Below are 21,924 nucleotides of genomic sequence, written 5' to 3'. Positions count from 1 at the left end.
TATTTTTTTTTATTATCCCGGCTCTACATAGTCCCACTAGAGATCCCAAACATGGTGGTGAGGGGATTTAGAAACTATTGGGCAACTGTGTCTCCGGTTATTTATGGAAAAGCAGGGGGAGATGAGCAGGCTGTAGAGTCTGCTTTCTTATTTTGAGTAACACATTTGTTCACAGTTGATCCTCTACACCCACACACTGCTTTTGTCCTTGTGATCCAATTATTCTTTTTTTTTTTACAGAACATCTTTCTAGGGAGTTCTCACCTCAATTCTCTCAATATATTTCTCCTATGTTTAGCAGCTTTTCATTTCCACAGCACATGTTCTGTCACAAAGTCTGCAGAAAGAACATAGAGAGAGAGAGTTGTGATTATTACTGGTACATAGTTTTCAGCTTTTGGTTCATTCTTCTCTCTACTCTCCAGAGTATTAAAAATCTGCAATAAATGTCTAGGTGCTGCATGTGCCTCAGTCTTCCAATGGTAAAGAAAAGCCTGTATGTTACCGGACCATTTATGCTCTCACTCTTAAATGTCCATGTAGGTAGAACGATAAAGATTTTGGCAATAGGACTCTAAGGGTTTTAAAGCTATACTATAATAGTAATTCTCCAAGTCACCCCTGTAGACAGCTCCCACGTATTTCTATACTCATCTTTTCTATCTTGACAGCATCTCAATACATCCTCTGTGTCTGTTGAAATTTTAATCATGGCCACCCATAATGGACTGCTTTCTCCTTTTTTCAGCTCCTAATTCATCTTTTCAATTATTCTTCGTCTCTGAGCCCTCTATCATCCAGGTGTGATGTGTTTGGGTTCACAAATAGAGTACATATGTATGTCACCATAACACAAAGTAGTAGACTAACTTGCCCCTCAGACGGGGTCACTATCAGGGTGAACACAACATGCACCTAGTGGTTATATGTCATCACCGACTTACATCATGGCAACTGTCAAGAAATGCTGTTGCAAGTGCAACTGGAAAAGGGCAACACTGCATTTTTCTGCAGTGCAAGAACAAAAGCCTGCTATGACAACTGAATACGCTGGTAGGAGTTCTAAGGATATAAAAGGAACTAAACGTCTTTGCTATTCTGCACTAACTTTAGGCCTAAATTTTAAATTGTAAATATGTCTTTAAATTAGTTATTTTTTCAAGATAAATATATTGGCAACATGTCTCCATGTGTTGTAATTCTTTCTCAACGATAGATATATAGAATGGAGTAATAAAATTACAAATAAGACCAACATGGAACTGATAGCTGACTGCCTACAAACTCCCTGGTCTGAATTTCTCTCAATAGGCTCATCTTGGTTGTGGGACAGACTATGGATACCTACTGTCTGTTCCTGCAGTTTGCGAGATAATGTGACGTTTCCTGGATTATTCACTACCAGGCTACTTCACCTTATCTTCAATCGTAGGGAAGTATAAGTAATTTTGAGACTCTGATGTCCCTTCATATATGTCACACTTCACACATCTTAAAATTAAATTAATTACATTAAAATGAATTCATCATGATCTTAAAGTCTTAACTTTAGCTTGTTGAAACCTTCAGAAACTTTGTGTAAACAGTTCCTCTCAAAATTGACTCTTGCAAAGACTAGTTGCAAGTATCATCATATCCGACATCAGATGCCTCACTGATGAGAAGCAGTTCTAGCCTGACCCTTCATAGGAAAAATGCTCCCCAGCCCTGGTTTGTCTTTTATTTTGAATAGAAGCCACTCATAAGGAAAACCTGTCTCTACTCCAATTTACTGAATACAGATCAGAATCTTTATTTATCCTAAAATGTCACTGGTGATAGTAAGAAGAGCGGCTGCGTAATAGCACTGACTCTCAGCAGAAACCCCCTTATCAAAGGTGGTTACAATCATGAAAGGTGCTTTCAATATTGAAGAAGCCATTGTTCCATTGGCAGTTGCTAGGCAACTGCATCAATATTGCTGACAAGTCAAGGAGCAGTGGTATGGAGAGGCAGAGACTTGCAAGGGTATTTTAGAATGTGAGAAAAGCGTGTGATTTACCAAGGCATACATTGATATGTACCACATATTTTGATGGGGTCATGGTGGTAGAGCATAACAATAAAGGAAACATGCAGGGTGGGTATTGAGGCTGTGAGAAGATTGTTGGATTAAAGGGATACTTCACCAAAAATAAAATTCACCCATTATCTACTCACCACTATGCCGATGGAGGGGTGAGTGAAGTGTTTGAGTCCACAAAACACTTTAGGAGTCTCAGGGGTAAACAGCGATGCAGCCAAATCCAATACAATTGAAGTCAATTGCGACCGCTTCTTCAGACGTAATAAAACTACCGAAAAAAACATAAAATGCTTCTAGACTGCTGGTGTGGTGTCATCCAAGTGTCCGCAAGTCCTGACATTCATATTCGACTGGAAACTGCATCATTTACACCATGTTTTTAACCTAAATGTACTGCGTTCACGTACCCTCAGGCACACCATCGTTTGGCTATGTCTACTAGCATAGCCACTTCCGGTAGTGGACATTTAGGCTTAAAACACAGTGTAAATGACCTCGCACTATCATACAGAAGCTACACAATTCAGTTATAGTAATCGACTGCTTATAGTGATCAATTTGGCCCGAGATAAGCATGATCACTATACACGGTTTCAACTGTTTGTATTCAATGCTCACCTTGTGCCTCCATCTCCGATGGTACACTTTCCATTTGTAGGAAAAGTGAGCACTTTGTTGTTTCCTGGTAGCACTGATTGTTTTTCCCTCTGTTCCCTTTTAGAGCTGCTCTCCTCATCCACAGGAGAGTGGTTCAATAATTTATCTTGTTTTACTCCTCTAGAGAATTGCCCTATGGCGTAGGGCTTAACAATTAATTGTATCGAAATAGTAATATGGTCAAATGCAATGTCTGGATTGCAGGAGCTAGAGTTTTTTGTTGAAGGTAAAATGTGTCACAACATACAATTCATTATAAATCAAGCATTGTTGTGCTGTAGAGGCAACCCAGCCTACAAACCAGACATAAGACCCCAGCAAACATCACCATCATTGTTATATTTTTCAGTGAAAATATAATGAAAAAATTACTATCAGCACTAAAATATTTTTTGTGTATTGGTTGATCCTACTGTGGAGTAGCCATCACTTTTTAGACAGGCCATCCTATTATTTGTGTGTGTGATTGTGTTTGTGTGTGTGCGCGCAAGGACAAAGTGGATGGTTCATTATTGATCAGTGATTCTCTCAATTGCTTGTCCCCTTTAAATCCACAGGCACTATTCACTATTCAGCGCAGTTAGACTTTAAACCACCATGTGATGTGATCACACCTGCCGTGACAGCTGTCCACATCTTAACGTGCTGATGAGCACTCATTAATTATTACTATATAATTACAAGAGTAGGTGGCACTCATGGGTTGGACCAACCCCATTTGAGAACTTGGCCTTCGTTTTGATATCATCTACGAACTTTTGCGGTGACAGACATTTTTCCATTATCACACACACACAACACGAGATGTGCTGCCACATGATGAATTTCAAATAGATATCAATAATCATTATGAATGATTATCAATAATTTGTTGTTTTTTGCAATCAAAATTATTACCTACGCCAAGGAGTTTGTTTTCATCACTGTCTGTTTGTTTGTTGGTTGGTGTGTTGGTTTGTTTCCTGGACTTAGCTAAAATTAACTCTTTTCCACGAAACGAAGTACAAGAATGGGATGTCAGCCAAATAATAACCCATTAAACTTTGGTTTTGATAAAGGAATTTTTTTATCACTCTATTGTTGTTTTTGGACGATTTCCTTTATTTTCAGGGAATGATTCATGGAATCTTGATGAAAAAAATCTGGCATATTTGAGGGAGTAATTAGTTGCAGTTTGATTGAATATAAGGTTTGTCCTTGGCGGCGATATGTGCTCTACTGTGTGAGTACCACTCTAGTTTATAGTGGAATACTATAACTGCTTAACAGGTGCAGTTGCAAGCTGGAATCATAACCTTATTGTAAAGATTGAAAAATAATTTTGTAATCAAAAGAGTTTTTGTCCTAAAAAATGTTTTGTATCACTTGAAAAACAATCAAAGCTTGTTGGCCGAGCACCAACGTATCTTTTAAGGCAGAGGTCTTCAACAGGGGGGTCGCGGAATTTTTGGTTGATTAACCAATTTTTTTCCCACAAATTTAAATGTCTTTAAATACACATTAACATGAATCCAACATATTGTAGCGAACGGATAAATGGAGGCAGAAGACGTTATCTTATAGTCAGCAATGCAAACATTCAGCGACACACAATAATAAAAACATGAATATATGAACCTGTGTATTATTTGAATAGCTTAGTATTGAATGCACAATAACAGGGTAGCTATGTTTATACATGGCACTAGGCTTAATATAAAACACTATTTTATACAATATATATAGTAGGGGGTCCCTGCTCCATCTCTCCATCAGTTTGGGGGTCCTTGGCCTGAAAAAACATTGAAGACCCCTGTTATAAGGTGTTTTAATCACAACAGTGGGGATAAAACAAGTCATTGTCATTATTGTTGTAAAGAGACATTGAGGAGCCATTTTAAGTGAGACATGAATACATCTGTAGCCAAGGTCAGGGCATATTGCTGTGTAGGCAGTACAAGCTGACATCAAAACCCTTGTCCGCTTACCGGGTCACATGTCGTCAGTGGAACCTAATCGATATGGAAAGTGAGACCCTCATCTCTGTTCAATGCATTGGCTCATTGTGGAGGCACCTACATCTGTTGGTCTCCTGACAGACCCACATGACGTCTGGCTCCTGCTTCTAGTTTGACTTGAGGGGAAGGTTTTATGGGTTGCTGCTTGTATTTGCAAGACCCGTGTTATGTAATTGCATTGCATAAGTCGAGTCCTCGAGGGGATTATTTGTATATTGGTAACTGCATATCCCTGCCTCTGCACTGGATAAGTGTCTGCTTTGGAGAGGGGGGTAATCGCAGAAGAAATACTCAACTGATTATTTTTACATAATGGAAAATGGAAACCCCATTTTCTTCCTCCCTCTCTTTGTATTCCATTCATTAATATATCCTCTACTGCAATATGACTCTGCACACATTTGCTTGTCATTCCAGCTTCTCTAACCTTGTACCTTATTTTTTATTTTTTTTTCTCATCTCCTTTGTTAGGTGTGTGCACCATGGTGTCTAAACCTCACCCTCCTCTAATGAAGAAGCACAGTCAGACGGACTTGATAAGCCGCCTGAAGAGCCGGAAGATCCTCGGAGTCGGTGGTGAGGATGATGATGGTGAAGTTCACCGCTCAAAGGTCAGATTACATCACATGAACACAGTCCAGTCATTTTTAGCCTTTTTTAGGGGGATAATGCAGATACCAAAGGCAAATGGCTTCTGCATGAGTGCAACAAACTGCTTAGTTATAAATATGAGCATGTATTAAACCATAATCAGATAACATTGATGCAGGGTATAAACAAGAAAATGCACTCAACCACAGATTCGGGCACTTACCCAGAGAAATGGATTACTTTTAAAAGCCAAAATAGGCTGCTAATTGGCTCATCACTCACAACCCATTGTGTGCTTTTGCTCCTCATGCTTCAGTGAATCTAGATCACATATTCCCATGAGTTCACACAACTCCACTGAAATGGGACTGTCTCCCCGGAGAGACTCCCTGCCTCTTGCATCCCATGTATTATATCATTCCAACCATACATTTGCACATTTGTGTGGACAGTGTACAGTCATGTGTACACCAAAACAGCACACATGCTGGTGCATATCAGTCGTCACAAAATCACCCATCATAATCACGCATGTGGAGCACAGTTGCAGACTGATGATAGTCTCTTGTTGGGGTTCAGAAGGCTCACATATCACGATTCTACAGTTTTTTATTTTATCATTTTTTATCTGATGGCATTAGAATGAGCACAGGCAGAGCAAACACTTCCTCACTGAAATATTAATCAGGCAAGAGGGAGCAGGAAACCGAACAGAAGGAAGCAGGCATACGGTGGCTGATGGCATGTGATGAGATGTCAGCACCCTTTTCTCAGCCCTCCCGAGTGTTTGTTTTCTCTCTTAATGTCTTAGCAACTAGCCTAACCCAGACATCTGCCGCTTTGATCCCTTTCACAAAGCATTGGGATGGAAACAGATACATATAAGCTGCTTTCAGACATCCACGGAACTCCACACAATCTCCTTACATTATCCGAAGGGACTATATGTAAGAACGTAAATGTCTACGCGCAGATGTGACAGCACATCAACACTTGCTGGGTTCACTCAGACATTTTCCTGACATTTTTCTACGGGGGTGGCTGGAAGATTTCCGGGAAATGTCTGGACCAGCTGACTCGGACATTTGCGTTCTCCAAATGGAAAATTTCAGGAACATTGCGAGACCTCATGCCTGAAAGCAGCTTTATTTTTCTATTTTGGCCTGATGTGTGAATGCCGTTTTAAAAAGTGGGCCTCCTAATTTTAGCTGTGACTTCGATTGTGACATTGACTGTTGCCCTGAGAGTCTATTTGTACTCTTATACATTGTGCTGGTACTTGACTTGTTCCATTTATCCTCGCCAAAAGTGTTTGTGATTATGAAGTACGGTGAGCTGCATATAGTTGCTTTGGAGGGGAAACAGTTGACTTTACCCCTGTGGTACCTGTAAACAAAGGAGGGAAGTCCTGCTGCGCTCCACTGATTGTTCTCTTCCTGCTCCTTCTACAGTCCAGAGATAAGAATGCAATTCCTTTTACTCATAGTCGTACCTAAGTGAGAGCGAGGTTGGTATTCATGCCAAGGTGCTGTATGTGAGTGCAGCTGTGCTGGAGGCTTCTTTAATCCACTGGTAGACAGACTGCTTTAGTTTTAAGGTCATGTATCAACAATCAATCTCTGACAGCCCGAGCTTCGGCCTTTATAAATAAGAGATATAACAAAGTTGTATGAATAATTTGTGACCCAGAAGATAACCACTTAGCCATAATTTATATTTGTTTTGACTGCAACATCCATCAGATGAGAAGTGTACATACTGACATGACAAATTTTAGCTCTGTGTAGTACAGATAATTTTTTCTCCGGGATATTTTCCTGCCCTCTGGTTGAAAAGTTTCACTTTGTTTACTTTACGCGTCGGACTGAGAGATTGATGACAAATCGGGGCAATCGCAGCTGTGAATAACCATCTCTTCCTGCAAACAGCATTGTGTATTTCTTCCTTTTCCTGTTTCTCCCTCTCTGCACCTCTCCCTTCTGCTTCTATTCCGCCCGAGCCAGTCCTGTGCCATCGGTTGACGCTCAGCTCCCTTTGAGTGTTTCTTATGCCAGTCATGCATATTTATGTGATCTTGTCAAAATCTGCCCCTGAAAGCATGGCACAGGAAGGAGTGAATCACTCGGTCACGTGATCCCAGCTGGCACCAGAGACGCTGTTAGGGAGGTTGAAACACTGGGAGCTCAGCCCAGCCAAGAAATCTTTAGATGCTGCCTGATATTTGTGAAATGATTATAAGACATGAGACAAAAGCTTTTCTGTGCTGTACCCGACGCCTCCAGTCAGACGTGGAGGCTGACTTTCACAACATGAAATCCTAATAACCAAAAAGAGTGCAATCTGACTTCTCATTCAGCTTCATTATTGTGTTTATTTTCAGCAGCAGGAGTAGAACTCTCCTGAAAGAAATAAAAGCCTTGACATGGATGAAACAGTGATGATAGATTATATGTTGCCAAAGCTTTGTACAGTTCTGTCATATCCGCTGCTTCTGTCCTGTGATGACGGCTTCTTTTGAACTCTGACAGATTTTCGATATGACAAACTGCTTTAACGCTGTGTCTCATGTCTATCCGATACTCACCTCTTCACCTCCACAGGAGCTCTCTCTTTTCTTTTCTCCTGCCTGCCACACGCCTCTGCTCTGTCATCCTGCCAGGGATGCAATCAGCATACGCCAAAAAAATCGAAGTAAATCTGTCCTTTTTTTGATGTGATTATAAGCTCATCAACACATCTTATTACCCCTGCTAAGAAGGGTATGTTTTCATTGCCGTTTAATTGGCTGCCAGCAGGATTGCTCAAAAAATACTGATCCGATTTCCATTTCATTTTGTGAAGGGGTGGGGCATGATCCAAGGAAGAACCTATAATTATTTGTTTGTATCGAGCATTTTTTTCTTCTAAACATGGCGATATAGGGCTTTAGTGCTGTTCTAGTTTCTAAATGTATTTTGTACATTGACTTATCCAATTATTTGAACAGGCTAACCAATATCAAGATTATAGAAAAATCATTCATGATCTTTTCTACCCCAGAGGGGCTAAATAGTCATCAATACTCATTATTCCATATGGGGGGAGAGGCGCACAATACAATAACACTATTGACGTCAGCTACAGGCCAATATTCAATGCAGCAACAGATGTACAACAATCAATATTTGGATTACTCACTGTAGTGTTATCAGTGGATTCTCTGCTCTCGTTTGACTTCATCCCTTCTTCTGTTGTGCTCTTGTTGCTATTTCGAGTTATCTTTCATACCTTTTTTACACCAAAGTTAGCGAGTATACGCAGGTTTATTTAAACACGGGTAAAAAAGGTGATGGAATTAGTCTTTTCTGTTCTTTTTCTATCCCGGTGAGTGATGCCTGACGTCTCTAACCACGCTGTCTTGCCAGTGTTGCATTTTGCGTGATTTATTAACATGCCGATGCCTCGAGGTCCAATGGAAATGGGGTTCAGAAAACCCCTTGAAACCCCCCTGTCCTGATCTGTCTAGTATTTAGTTCTACTTTGAAAACTCACAGACTTTTCAAGCAGAAAACTACTTTGCAACTGACAGTAAGTTCCATGTATACACTGCTGCCCAGAAAATCAGTCATCTGTTCTGCATTTTCAGTTTCAGTTTTTTAAGAAGAGAGTTGTTTAATGATAAAGGGAAATAATTGAGGGCTGTGGATGAAGTGGTTCAACTTTTCAGCCACGGGGGGGTTTCGGTGTGGCAGTTTTCACAGTGGCATGAAAGTTGCATACCTGGTACATGTTCTTATTACCGGTATTGAAAAAAGAGCATGTGGGCAAACCGAGACTCTCACCTACACATGCTCATCTCCTTTCCTCCTTGACTGACTCTCAACACCACACTCGCATGTAGGGGAGAAAGTAGCAGAGAAGCAAGAGAGATACCTCCAATCTCCATCCCTTAAAAACTAAATAAAAATCTGCAATGCGGGGTTGTTTTGGTCACTTTATAAATAAATGCAGGCTTGTCCTTAAGGACAGGATCCAGTTTGAACAAAAAATGTATCCAAAGTGACTGCCGAAGGAGGAAACGCATCTGACATGTTTGTTCTTTGTGGAGGGATGGGGTTCTCAGAGAAGGACACAGATTGTGTGTCCTGAACATTGTAAAGGTTGATCATAAAATGTCCTGACAGGTTTCTGAGTAGTATTCCACATCTGGGCTCCTGGCTTCATCTGTGTTTTCTGTCCGTTTGCTGACCTCTGACTTAGAAAACAGACACACACTGTGACCTCAGTCTGACCCCATTGAGAAACACACACACAAACTTTCCTTGCTCCGGGGGCAGACATAAGTGAGTGTATTCAAGGCTCAGACAGATTCAGTCTGGCTCTCCTGTCGCACACATAATTTATTGGAACCATTTTTCAATTATTGTTCAGAACATGTGACAATATTTTGTCAAACAATCAATCAATTAACAGAAAAAATTATCTAAATCCAAAATCAAAAATGTATTTGTTATTAGTCACTCGACTAACTATTCTATTAGTTGCAGTTGGACACAAACTATATAATATTAACAAACCCCATATATAACAAACCCCATATATATATATATAATGTCTTGAGTACTTTTAATGCCTGGTACTTTTAATAGTGTGGTATTAGTACTGAAATAAAGGATGTGAATACCTTCCCCACTGGTACCAACATAAAAACTGCCACGTTCAACCATAAAATTCTGTGTAGCATAAAACCATGAAAACAGGATGCTTTTTTAGACTGATATCATCTCATGGAAATCTCTGTTGCAACCCTGCTCACAACCAACCAACATATATAATTCATGAATTATAAAAAAAAAAAAACTGTGGTTGCAGACTGTCTGCTCTGTACATAATTCTCTCTCTCTCTCTCTCTCTCTCTCTCTCTCTCTCTCTCTCTCTCTCTCTCTCTCTCTCTCTCTCTCTCATATATCACTCATCACTGTTGAATCTTAATCTAACCTGGGCCACCTTGGTACATGCTACTCTACTACATCATACCAGCACTAATACAGTTTTACATTCATACATACTATGACTGAATGGTGTGTTTTGATGCTTAAAATCAGTAGCTGCCTAGAAAACCTAGTCGCTGATTATTAACATTCCAGAATCTTCTAGCATCTGCGATAAGAGATGCTTATCATAACAGATATGAAACATGTGGGTGTGTCTTCTCAATATTGCTTCATTCATTCCTAATGACTTTTCACTAACTATTATTTGTCTTTGTATTCAGCTGTGATGAAAAATTGGTTACTAAGAAACAGCGTGGCACACTTTGCTTTCAATTTGTTGAATAGTCCTCTCACCATTTGCTTCAGGCTTTCAGGAATATAAATAGAGTGCTGCGTGGTCCTCGCGTTGCTAAGATTAAGTTAATTTGTAGCGAAATGGTTTTTCTGTTGCCAGAAACATTTGAGTTGGTCGTTCATCCAGAATTGACTGTAAATGTTGTTATGACATTCCGGCTTAATCCTCAGGGGCTGATTAACGAGGTGGAGACATTCACAGTCTCTAATTAACATCCTAATAGGTCCTACTTTGACACTCATCTTTTCTCTCCACCTCTTTAATGTGCTTCTTTCCAGGAGCTTGGTAAAGATGAGCTGGTGACATTAAATACACCTCCATGGAGAGTGATTCATTCTTGGTTATGCGGTGCTTTGTAAAACATGTCATAAGAAACTGTTTCCACGTATGACCTGCCCGGGCCTTCACACATGCACAACAAAATCAGAGATTGTCTGTGCAAGAGGAGTTCACACCAACTGGAAATGCTCCCTCTGGGGTTTAGGTAGGGGTTGTCGACTGGGTAGCACATGCAGGAAGCTGGATATGAACACGCCCACTAGGTGCCTGTGATTTCCACAGGCAATTATCTGCTCCATTCACACATCGGCCCAATCGGACCTTCTACACTTGACACCGATTAATCTCTGGTTCAACTAATGTTTCCCTTTAGGTTCATACAGATTCTTTGGGTAATGTCTACAAAGGGGCAGGGTTACAGTGCATGTGTGAAAGCAGCCACTGATATGTGTTAAGATGAAATGATTATTGTTACATTTCCTGTCTCATTTCCTTTTTCCTTATCGTGCCATGTTCTCTTACAGATCAGTCAGATGCTCGGAAATGAGATGAAGTTTGCAGTGCGAGAACCAATCGGGCTGAGGTGAGATTTCAGCTGCTCACAGTGAACATGGCAGACTGTGTGTGGTCATGGGTGTGGTTATGTTCAACATCTTCTAAATTCTGAGAAAACAAATATACAATCTATATTAAGGGATTATACACAATTTTACGCAATGTCTTTCTTATTAGGGTGTGGATCCTCATCTCTGCCGTGGGTTTCACAGCTGTGGCCTTGATGGTAAGCGTTGCTCTGCACTCTTTCTGTGAACAAGTCCTGTTTTAAACCCAACAGAGCTCAATATCCTCAGGGTTCAGGGGCAGCACACACAAATAGGAAGACTCTTGTCAGTACTGCTGCATTCTGGGGCTATTATGGGAGCGTTGGGAAATACAGAATGTTATCCTCTTATATTAATTTGACGGAACTGTATTGTGCTTGTTTTCGACCGCAGGCCCTGGTGTTCCCTAACCAACTATATGAAGTTGTTTTTGAGGAGGAACTCTCCTCGCCCAGCATCTCCATTCGCCTTTATGGAGGAGCACTGCTCAGTAAGTCCTCACTTCTGAGACGCAAGAAATATACACAGATAATAAATTCATGCAGCTTTTCATGATTCGTCATGCATAGCTGCAGTACAGGGAGTATACTGCACTAGGGTTGCAAAGGGGCGGAAAATTTCCGGTAAATTTCCGGAAACTTTCCGGAAACTTTCCATGGGAAGTTAAGCTCGGGAATTTTGGGAATTTTGAAAAAAAAAAATTACCGCAAATTAAACGCTGAGCAATAAAAACGTCATTCAAAACTCTATTTTAAAGATGTATGGAATGCAGCACACGCTGCACGTTGAATTTCAACCCTGCACTGTGCATTTCTCCATCACATGTACAGTGCATTCTTCCATCACATGCACAGATAATTCCCAGTATCCTGCACACTACAGCAGGGCTATTGAGGCCACACTACTGCATTAGCCCAAGGACTAGTCAGGGAAGTTTTGATGATATTACTGGGGAAAATATATTAGCATGCTGATTGAGGATTGTTCATCTGTTCATCTAGCCTATTTCTATTCATTTATCCATCAATTGTAAAATATTTTTAAAGACGATTCCAATTGTTTAGCTAACTACTGCATTAGTGTTTTTTACAAGTTTTTTTCTCATCTTATTCTACAGAACAATGCTACGTGCACTATCTCATGTGTGGAGACATTTCACCCCAGCCAATGTAGAAGGAAAGGCTGTGTACATTTGCAAATACTGTGCAAAGACCTACGTTAAGAATGCCACAAAGATGCAGAAGCATATAGTCAAGTGCCCAAAGTTTCCTCAGGGCTCAAATCAGCTTATGACAAAACAAAATGTTTATATTTATGTCTGTATATGACAAGGTAAATACAGTTAGTATAAATTACCCACAAAATTTCCAGTTTATTCCCGTTAATTCCCGTTAATTCCCGTATATTCCCGTTAATTCCCATGGAAAGTTTCCAACTTTGAATATTCCCGGAATTTTGCAACCCTATACTGCACACACTGAAGTAAATTCACTGTACTGCAGTGATGCTGACAATGTTTTCATATTGATTTATATACTGGCTAAAAATGTACACTGGTTTACTGCTGATCTTGTGTGATAAGGCCACTCAATGCATTCATTACAAGTCACACACAAACATTCAGATAATGAACAAAAACACCTCCTGCTGTAAAATCCATGTTTACGTGAACATGAACACCAATATTCTGATATTAACCTGATTAAGATAAAAGTCTGAATAAGACATTCTCATGTAAACAGCATTTTCTGATACCTTAATATATATTGGATATATATATATTTGGCGTATTGGACATAATAGTATGAGTCATAATCAGATTGTGCTTTGTAAGATGTAAACTGGTATATGAATGGAATATTTTATTAGCAACTTATGTAAACATCATAATCGAAATATTGTCTTATTCTGAATAAGGTCATTAGTCAGAATATTGGTGTCCACATGAACACAGTCCTTCGCTGCACATTTAGATTCCACGAAGGCTAAAGAGACTAATTCTCCAGAAGACTCACAGCAGTCGCCTCATATACCATGTCTATTTCTGGTGGAAACACAGTGGGAGATGTTAGGACAGTGTATGTACAGTGTGGGGGTCTGATTTTCAAGGAGGTAGTTTATTAGTCTACATTCAAATTTTGCAGCTTGCTCTTTCAGTCACGCATTAAATGTAGCTTTTTTCCCCCACTCGTCCGTGTCACGCAAACAACAGGAGACCATCAATGCTCATAAATCTGCCAGGTGATTGGTTCTTTGCTCCGCTCTTATGGAGAAATTACATTGTCATTATTTTAATGGCTTTAGTTTAAGACAGGACTTGTCAGGCAAGTCAGTGAGTCAGTTAGTGATTACAGGATTTACGATGGCTTTGAGGAGCACAGCACACCAGTGGCAGAGACGCAGGTAGCACACAGCTTGTTCCTTGATGGGAAAGTAAAGAAGGGAACAGAGGGTGAGAGCCCAGACTTAAAATATATCCAGTGAAATTTCCCAGGCTGTCACTTTCAGCTAAATCAGGCTATTACATTTGACAGAACGTTAGCACCTCGACCGTATATACACAGAGAAACACAAAATATCGAATCTGTTTAATATGTTCGCCTCCTCCCTCATGACATGAAGTGAATACTAAGGAATCACCACATCCTGTCCTCTGACACGTCGTATTCAAATGTTAACAAGATCAAATCCGAACAAATCAAAAAATAGCCCTCTATCATTACTGCATTGCCTGGAGAGAGACACAACCTTAAATACATGGAATTGTGGATGAAGATATGAATGAACCAGCTTTCAATCTCATAAAGCCAACAAAAGACCGGCTCCATTATGTAAATGTCAGCAGGGCGGTGGGGATTAGGAGGGATAAAAAGGGCGATGTCTTGCGAGACAAGGAGCGGTGAAGGGGCGAAGGATGGGGGTCGCATCTGCCACACAGATGGAACCTGGCAGGGAGAGGATACAGTCCATCACCACTCCCACCTCTTCTGCCCACCCCTGCTCGTTTCCACAGCCTCGCTGGTGTGTGTGCGTGTGCGTGGGTGGAGTGAAATACAGGAAAGTGAACGGGAAGAATGTCATGAAATAATTTTGTACAGGCTTTTAGCACAATCAATAGTCCAATTATCACCATGTGTACATGTCATAGATTTCAGTTTGAGTACTGCTGCAGTGAATTGCCCTCATAGTAGTTCGATGGTGGTGCTGTTAAACATGTCTCACATCTTCTTTGCTGAAAAGCCACTTTTTTTTTTTCTATTTCATTCTCATGCCCTCGATCTTATACATTTCCTTTTATCCCATCCTTTTCCAGGTTTGGCCCTCATCATGTGGAATGGTCTGTACACAGCAGAGAAGATCATCATCCAGTGGACTCTGCTCAGTGAAGCCTGCTACTTCGCTGTCCAGTTTCTAGGTGATTACACTTGTCCAACACATCATTTTACAGTGATTGCCGTGTCTTCTTACTCAAACTACCACACAACCCCTGATTTCTATCTCTGGTATTGGCTTGAGTTTGTGTAGAAATTAAACTACAAGTCAGAATTAATTCTGCCAGTGTTTTGAATGTGTGTTGATACTGCCCTCTTGAGTTCAGTAAGCAGAGTTGCAGCATTGCAGTTTGTTTCAGGATAGATTTTCATGTCCCTAGTCCAGTGTTCACCAACCTTTTCAAGCCCAAGATCACTTTTTAAATCTAAACGTAAGCCTAGATCTTCCACCCTGATATCTTCCCAAAAAAAACACTTAGGAGGGTCATATTTATTATTTTTTCCAATTTCTGTTAAAGGCTCAATGTACGAGCATAAATATACACAAAGAAAGGGAGTTATGGAACTTTATCTATTCGATGCACAGTATTAACATTAATATCAATTCATATTTTCAGCATCTGTTCAATGCACATTTAGCTTATAAAAAAATAAAACTCAGGGGAAAGATAATTTTCTCTGTTTATTGTCCTGTTTATCTCCCTATGTCACAAACGAACCAATTTTAAAGTAAAAGCACTCCAGCGTTCCACTTTGTGAATCCATTTTTTTGTTCTAACAATCATTTGTTTTTATATACAGTCTGGTTCTAACAGGGCTTTGATTGTTATCGCAAGACCGGAAGATGCATGTCTTCATACCGTAGAGTCCTGACATTTAGTTTAGTACATAATCTGACTTGTATTGAAGGAAATGCAGGAAATAAACCAGCTGCTCCGCCGGCAGTAGCGGACACGCTGCCAGTGAGAACAACAGACAACCGACACTGTTGAGCAACCGCAGCCAGATCGCGATCAACGGGTTGGGGACCACTGCTTTAGACAACACGCACATGCGCATATATATATATACTTTGAAACCATATAAACACGCTTCCTGTATGAACTGGACCTTAGACAGACTAACAGACAAAGGAATTAGTGATGGTGGATAAATTCCACAGCCCTGGTTCCAAAGAGCCAAAATTCTTTCCAGGGAAACACAAAGAGGGAATTTCCCACCAAGAATAACGCTTTGTATATCCTCTTGAATTGCCTCAAGGCCCTTGTACACTGTGTGATTTTCAGGTCTCTGCATTGACAGCCACAAGAAAAAAATAAAAATAAACATCATTTGTATAGCACCTTTCATACTAGAAATGCCGCTCAAAGTGCTTTGCATACAATATAGATACAAATAAAAACATGTTAAAATGTAATTGATATAAGAGAACAGATTTTCAATAACATAAGAACATGTTTAAAGTTTTCTTTTAGAAGAACTAGCTTCTCTGATATCTAGCGGCCATCTCTTTCACATCTTTGGAGCGTGGTTTACAACAGCTGCATCGCCGATGTGTTGTCGGCGGTTCATGGGAACCTCTAATAGACTTGCTGCAGATGATCTCAGTGCTCTAGAGGGGACATAGTTAACCAGAGAGTCAGCTATGTAACTCGGTCCTCGCCCATTCAGAGCCTTGTATGTAAGGAGGACCTTTAAGTCAATCCTGTGTGTATCAGCCAACCAGTGCAGAGCAGAACTGGACTAATGAGTTCTCTCCTCTTGGTTCTGGTTAACAGCCGAGCAGCAGAGTTCTGAATCAGCTGGAGTCTATTGCTTTCTTTGGGAGGCCTGTAAAAAGTGCATTTCAGTCATACAGTCAGTTAGAAATGAAGGCATGAATCAGCTTTTCAGCATCTGTCTAATGGCTGAACCTTTGCTATGTTTTTAAGGTGGAAAAATTTGGTTTTGGTCACAGTTTTAATGTGGACCTTCAAACTCAGATCTGAGTCTAAGATAACAAAAATTGTCAAATCTGTGTAACTCAATTCAAAGCTGTGGTCCAAGCTCAGACGTCCTCTCATGACCACTCCGACCTTTGGCAACCGAAAACAACAACTTATAGTGTGACTTGTGCTACAACCCACATCTACAAACCAACCGGTCATTACCGCAGACAATAAACTGGCAGTAACTGCAGCTTATATATGAGCTTATGTGACTCTGGCAAAGCGGGAAACCTTGTGGAGCAGTATTTTCAAAACAAAACGTAAGATTAGCGCAGATGCATGACACAAGCTGATGATGTGTTTCGACTCTCACATTATATGCGTTTCACTCCTTGACCCCTCAAATCTATTGACCAACCTTTGTGAAGTCTGCCACTGTTTTCAACGTGTTTTGATTTTATTCTATTCATCAATCAAACAATTTCATACTTTCATCTCTGTTAAGCATTGCATGTGTTGTTTTACATGTGCTCTAAACATACAGAATTCACTTTGCTTGACTTGACGTTTGTTCTGATACATCATAGCGCTTCACTTCACCACTCATTCACCTCACATCATTCATCATGCCTTAGACTGGTTGTTTGATTGCCTGACAGTCTGAGACAGTTTCACACCAAGGTTTATTAAATTCATTTACACATCCAAGTGGCATCCATGATCACCGCTGCTTCCTACACCTCTTTAACACCAAAATTAGCGGATATATGTCGTTTTTTTCTTCGACGTCTCAAACGTGCCAGAACCAGAGGTCTCTCAAATCGCTTTCTCGCCAGTGTTGCATCTTGCACGTTACGAAGAAGAAGGGAAAAAAACGCTTTTGCATGTTGTTCCCAGGATGTGAAAAACAATAATTACACAAATGTTCATGGCTATTTATGTGCCGATGCCTGGAAGTTCAATGATTGTCATAACATTGCACCAAAAAAGATGCAGTGTCAGCCAAAAGCTGATGAAAACCTGTCTCCTGTGGAGTAATTTGACCTGGGAGTGAATGCTGATTGTATCCATTCCCATTGCAGACAGAAGCCAGATGTTAGTGTTATTTTTGACCAGTGAATAGCACCTAAACAGAGACATACACTTGTAGTGACCAGTAACTCTTTCAATGTACCTAAAGGTATGTGAGCAAACTTGGAAAATATGAACCTATAATTTCAGATCCTCTTCCCATAGGTTCAAATTCATTGTGCCTTTTACTTATGGTAAAAAAGTCATATTTTAAGTGCTGTAATGTTGCTCTGTGATTTCAGTGACATCCATCACATTAATGGAGATTGGGATCCTGCCCCATGCTGCCATGCTCCTGCTCCTCAGCCGCGTGCTCTTCCTGGCGGTCACCATGGCCTACTATTACCACCTGGGCCGTAAGCCGAAGAAGATCTGAGTTGCTGTATGTGATACTTCCAAGGAGGGGACAGCCGAGCAAAGATCACAAACGTGTGGGGTCAGAAGGTTGGATTATTGTTTGACTGGGGCTTGGAGCATCTCTTTGCCAGCGGATGCCCCCTGCCCCTTTCTATGGCACATAACCTATTGTGACCCCCGAGTATTCACCAGATGAGCGCAGTCTCACATTCCAGAGTCCACAGCAAGAAAGAGAAACCTCATAGTGAAAGTGAATTACTCTCACTGGACTGTGAGGTCAAGCCCCTCTCGACACACATCCGTTCTTTGTGCAGTGCTGAGTGCTGTGAGCAGTTTATAGTGCATTGCATTCTTGTATTACCTAGTCCTGTGATTTAATATGTACAGTACAGAGTAATTTTAAACATCTGACTGTGTTCTAAATGTACAGCTACATGATTTCTAGAATGGGTATTTCGTATTTATCTGTTTGGTTAAAAAAAAGGCATCTGGACACGGCTTCTTAATCCCACTCAAGGACCAAGACTTTGTGCTTTAACATGTTTCCTGTTTGCCGTAGATGTTAACACACACTGTATGTATGCTGAAGTGAAGCCTCGATGTGTGCGCTCTCGCATGCGTCCCTGACAAACTCCCCACCGGTTGCGCTAGATGGAAAAGCAGCAGCTGTGATTAGTGTAGGATTCAGGTGCAGTCAGATGATCTAAACGCTTGTTGAGTGACAATGAACCCTTTCTTATACTGCTGAGCTCACCATGGAAACTCCCTAAGGTCAGTTTATACCCTCAATCACGCCCATCAGCCGTTCACACTTCAAACTTACCCAAAAGGAAATGCTGAATCAAAACAATGTTTTCAGGGAAATGGTGACTTTTTTTTATTCTTTGAGGTATCAGTCATGAGATTCTACCAAAGTGAACAGGAATAGTTTTGTACAGAATATTTACACGTCGGAGATTAATATATGTAATGTTGATGGAACGCACACGTGAGCCGACTCAAAGACGGGCGGTTCTCTCCTTGTTGTGTGTGCACTGTTCGACAGGACCGAAGCCCAAGTGATCTTACAGAGAGACTTTTACATTCTGACCTTTACTGTAGAGCTAGTGTCACATGTCAGGGTAAACACACCTGAAGTGGTTCCTCCTTAGTGATGTAGCACAGTTTTTACATAAACCATATCCTTAGTCTTGCCTTAAAGCTTCTTAAAAACAGTCATCAACACTGCAACCTACTTTTTGTATATATGTAAATAAAATTATTTACCATTTTGTGGTGTTCTTGTGAACAGAACAGGGAACTTGTTCAGTATTAGTTAAGATTTTCTAAAGTGACACTTGTGTTTCGACAACTTGCATGCAATATAATCCAGAAATATTAATAGCTCAGAAAGTGTAGCAAGCTGCCTCCAACAGGAACATAAAGCTGATAATAAAGATGGTAAATGGATGGATTATCCAAAAATGACTTAAATCTTGAAAAGGCAACATTCATTTATAAGGTAGTTAAACTCCCTGTGCTTTAAAATTCAGTTAACACCCGATCAATATGTTCGAAACATTTTCTACCTCTGCCCTTAGGCATGTGATGTCCTCGCTCTGGTTTAGCACGCCAGCAATGCTAACTGTGTTTTCTGCAGCTAAAACTCTGCAGCACATACGTTCAGTCAAAAAGACAGTTGACTCGTACAGTAAATTTAATTTGAAACATCATTTTGAGTCAAACAAGAAACACTCTGCAGGACGCCTCCAAAGGTGGTCCATATTGTTGCAAATGACCACGTTGAGTTCTGCCCCAGAAGGGAGTGGTCCTGAGGTCACAGTGATTGTGGGTTTGCAGTCGCGAGTCCAGCGCCGAAGGCAGATGTGCTCGTTACTTTGGGTGAGTTTTCAGTTCAGATAGGGAACGTGAAACTTGGGTGAGGTCTTCCTTACTCCTGAAAAGTAGTAATTATCCTTTTTTTTCGAGTGTTTAATTAAATGCAGCTCTCCTGAGTGACATTGTATGCCCCAGCCTACTGCTCTGTCCTGACTGGCATAGTAATTATTGAGTTCAAGAGAAATGCCGTTCCATTTCCGTCGATATTGCAGGCCTCAAATCATCAGCCTAGTGAAAGGTTCAGAAGTCTGTAGAGCTGGTTATTTTAGGAGGGATGGGCAACGTCGGGGGGGGATGTGCGGCAGTAGGGAGGCGAAGAAATGGCTCTTTCATCCTCCGGCTTTTCTGACGTAAATTAGTCAAGATATTACATTGGTAAGTTGTGTCCTTTAAATTTTAGAGGAATGGTAAGTTGAGCTTTTCATTCCCTCATGTAGATTAAAAATATATTGTACTGTTGTGACTAGCATACCAGGTCAAACTGTTCCAAGTTGTAGCATTGTGTTTTTATGTAGCCTATATTTGTGCGAAACTGTACCTCAGAAATGAATTGTTATGGATTTCCACTATTTAGTTTGAAATAAAAAACATACTTGTTTATTTTGAAGACTTCAAAAGTGGTGCAATCAACTTTGTTCCCTGTTGTCCTGTCTGATGGAAATATGTTATATATAATATATTATTTTCTGAACTAATTTAAATCACAAGAAATCCAGTTACAAAAACTATTTTCACAATCACAACTTCTTAAAGCAAAATTTTGAATCTTTAAATCACTCTGTCCAACCAAACCCATATAAAAGTAAACGCATTCAGTTTAGGAAAAACTGAAAATCCTCATGTTGCAATCAGAAATTGTTTTAAAGCCTTAATTGAAAATGGACAATAGTGATTACAATTTTTTTTAAATAGTTGCTGATTAGTTTTCTGCAAGTCAACTAATTAATGAATCAATCAATTAAATGTTTCAGCATCAGAAATATCTTTTTCCTGCTAAATGCTGGAGCCCTCAAGTTCCAATCATGCAAAATGTAATGGTGGTATAGGGCTGTTATTCCTGCTTTAAAGGTTGAGTGTGTAGAATGTAGTGATGGAGTTGCATGTTGCAGCTGAATACCCCTCACCTCACCCTCCCCTTCCAAACATGAAAGAGAACCTGTGGTAGCCTTCAGTTGTCATAAAAACTCAAAAGGTGTTTGTCCAGTCTGGGCTACTGTTAAAAACATGGCAGCCTCCGTAGAGAGGACCCGATCCTGATGGTAATATGAAGTATTTATATATAAAGGGCTCATTCTAGTTTAAAGAAAACAACAATTCGTACAATTTAGATGAAACACTAGTGAAAACCAATAGGATTATTGTATATTCACTTTCTGCCAATAACTCCTTTTCACATAAATCTTACACACTGAACCTTTAACTGTATTTCAGAATATGACAGCTAGAATGTCTACTGGAATGGTAACATGCTCAACCCGAGTTCTTATAGACATTAAATGAAAAAAACAAGGTTAACATACAATTTCAAACAAACCGAAATACCACAGATGCCATGCCTGACATCACAGGAAACAGAAGGTGGAGGACAGCTTTCTACCTCAAAACATCACTGTAACCCCAGCAGCAGGGCAGTATTTTATCTTATCCACCGTTTTGATAGCTGACAGTCTGTAGCAGCTCTGAACAGAATACGCTCTGCTGGAAAGTGGAGAGACTTCCATAAAATGTCCCGTCAAATTCTGCAAAATACGCGACAATTCAAAATGTGCGTCTTTGCTCTAACGTGTCTCAACAAACAAACTTAAGAGCTGTGATGTAATGTCACCCTTTGTTTGGTGTTTTCTGTTTGGAGGCTGGTGAACGTGTCACAACACGATCATCTACAGGTTTTTCACCAGG

General features: G+C 40.3%; 1 protein-coding gene across 1 annotated transcript in view; it reads left to right on the top strand.

Annotated features, from left to right (window-relative positions):
* The window catches only part of LOC117763324 (tumor protein p53-inducible protein 11-like), a 39,214-nt gene extending 18,585 nt beyond the window's left edge, over positions 1-20,629 (top strand). Inside the window, exons 3-8 of the mRNA XM_034588340.1 lie at positions 5,191-5,330; positions 11,442-11,500; positions 11,650-11,698; positions 11,913-12,009; positions 14,833-14,934; positions 18,033-20,629. Coding sequence (XP_034444231.1) covers positions 5,202-5,330; positions 11,442-11,500; positions 11,650-11,698; positions 11,913-12,009; positions 14,833-14,934; positions 18,033-18,166 — 570 coding nt within the window. The 5' untranslated portion in view covers positions 5,191-5,201 and the 3' untranslated portion in view covers positions 18,167-20,629. The remainder of the gene's footprint in view (positions 1-5,190; positions 5,331-11,441; positions 11,501-11,649; positions 11,699-11,912; positions 12,010-14,832; positions 14,935-18,032) is intronic.
* The last annotated feature ends 1,295 nt before the right edge of the window (positions 20,630-21,924 follow it).

Source organism: Hippoglossus hippoglossus, chromosome 6, assembly GCF_009819705.1.
Source record: "Hippoglossus hippoglossus isolate fHipHip1 chromosome 6, fHipHip1.pri, whole genome shotgun sequence".
Lineage (NCBI taxonomy): Eukaryota > Metazoa > Chordata > Actinopteri > Pleuronectiformes > Pleuronectidae > Hippoglossus > Hippoglossus hippoglossus.
The sequence above is the reverse complement of the archived record's forward strand: the minus strand, read 5'-3'. Positions and strand labels throughout refer to the sequence as shown.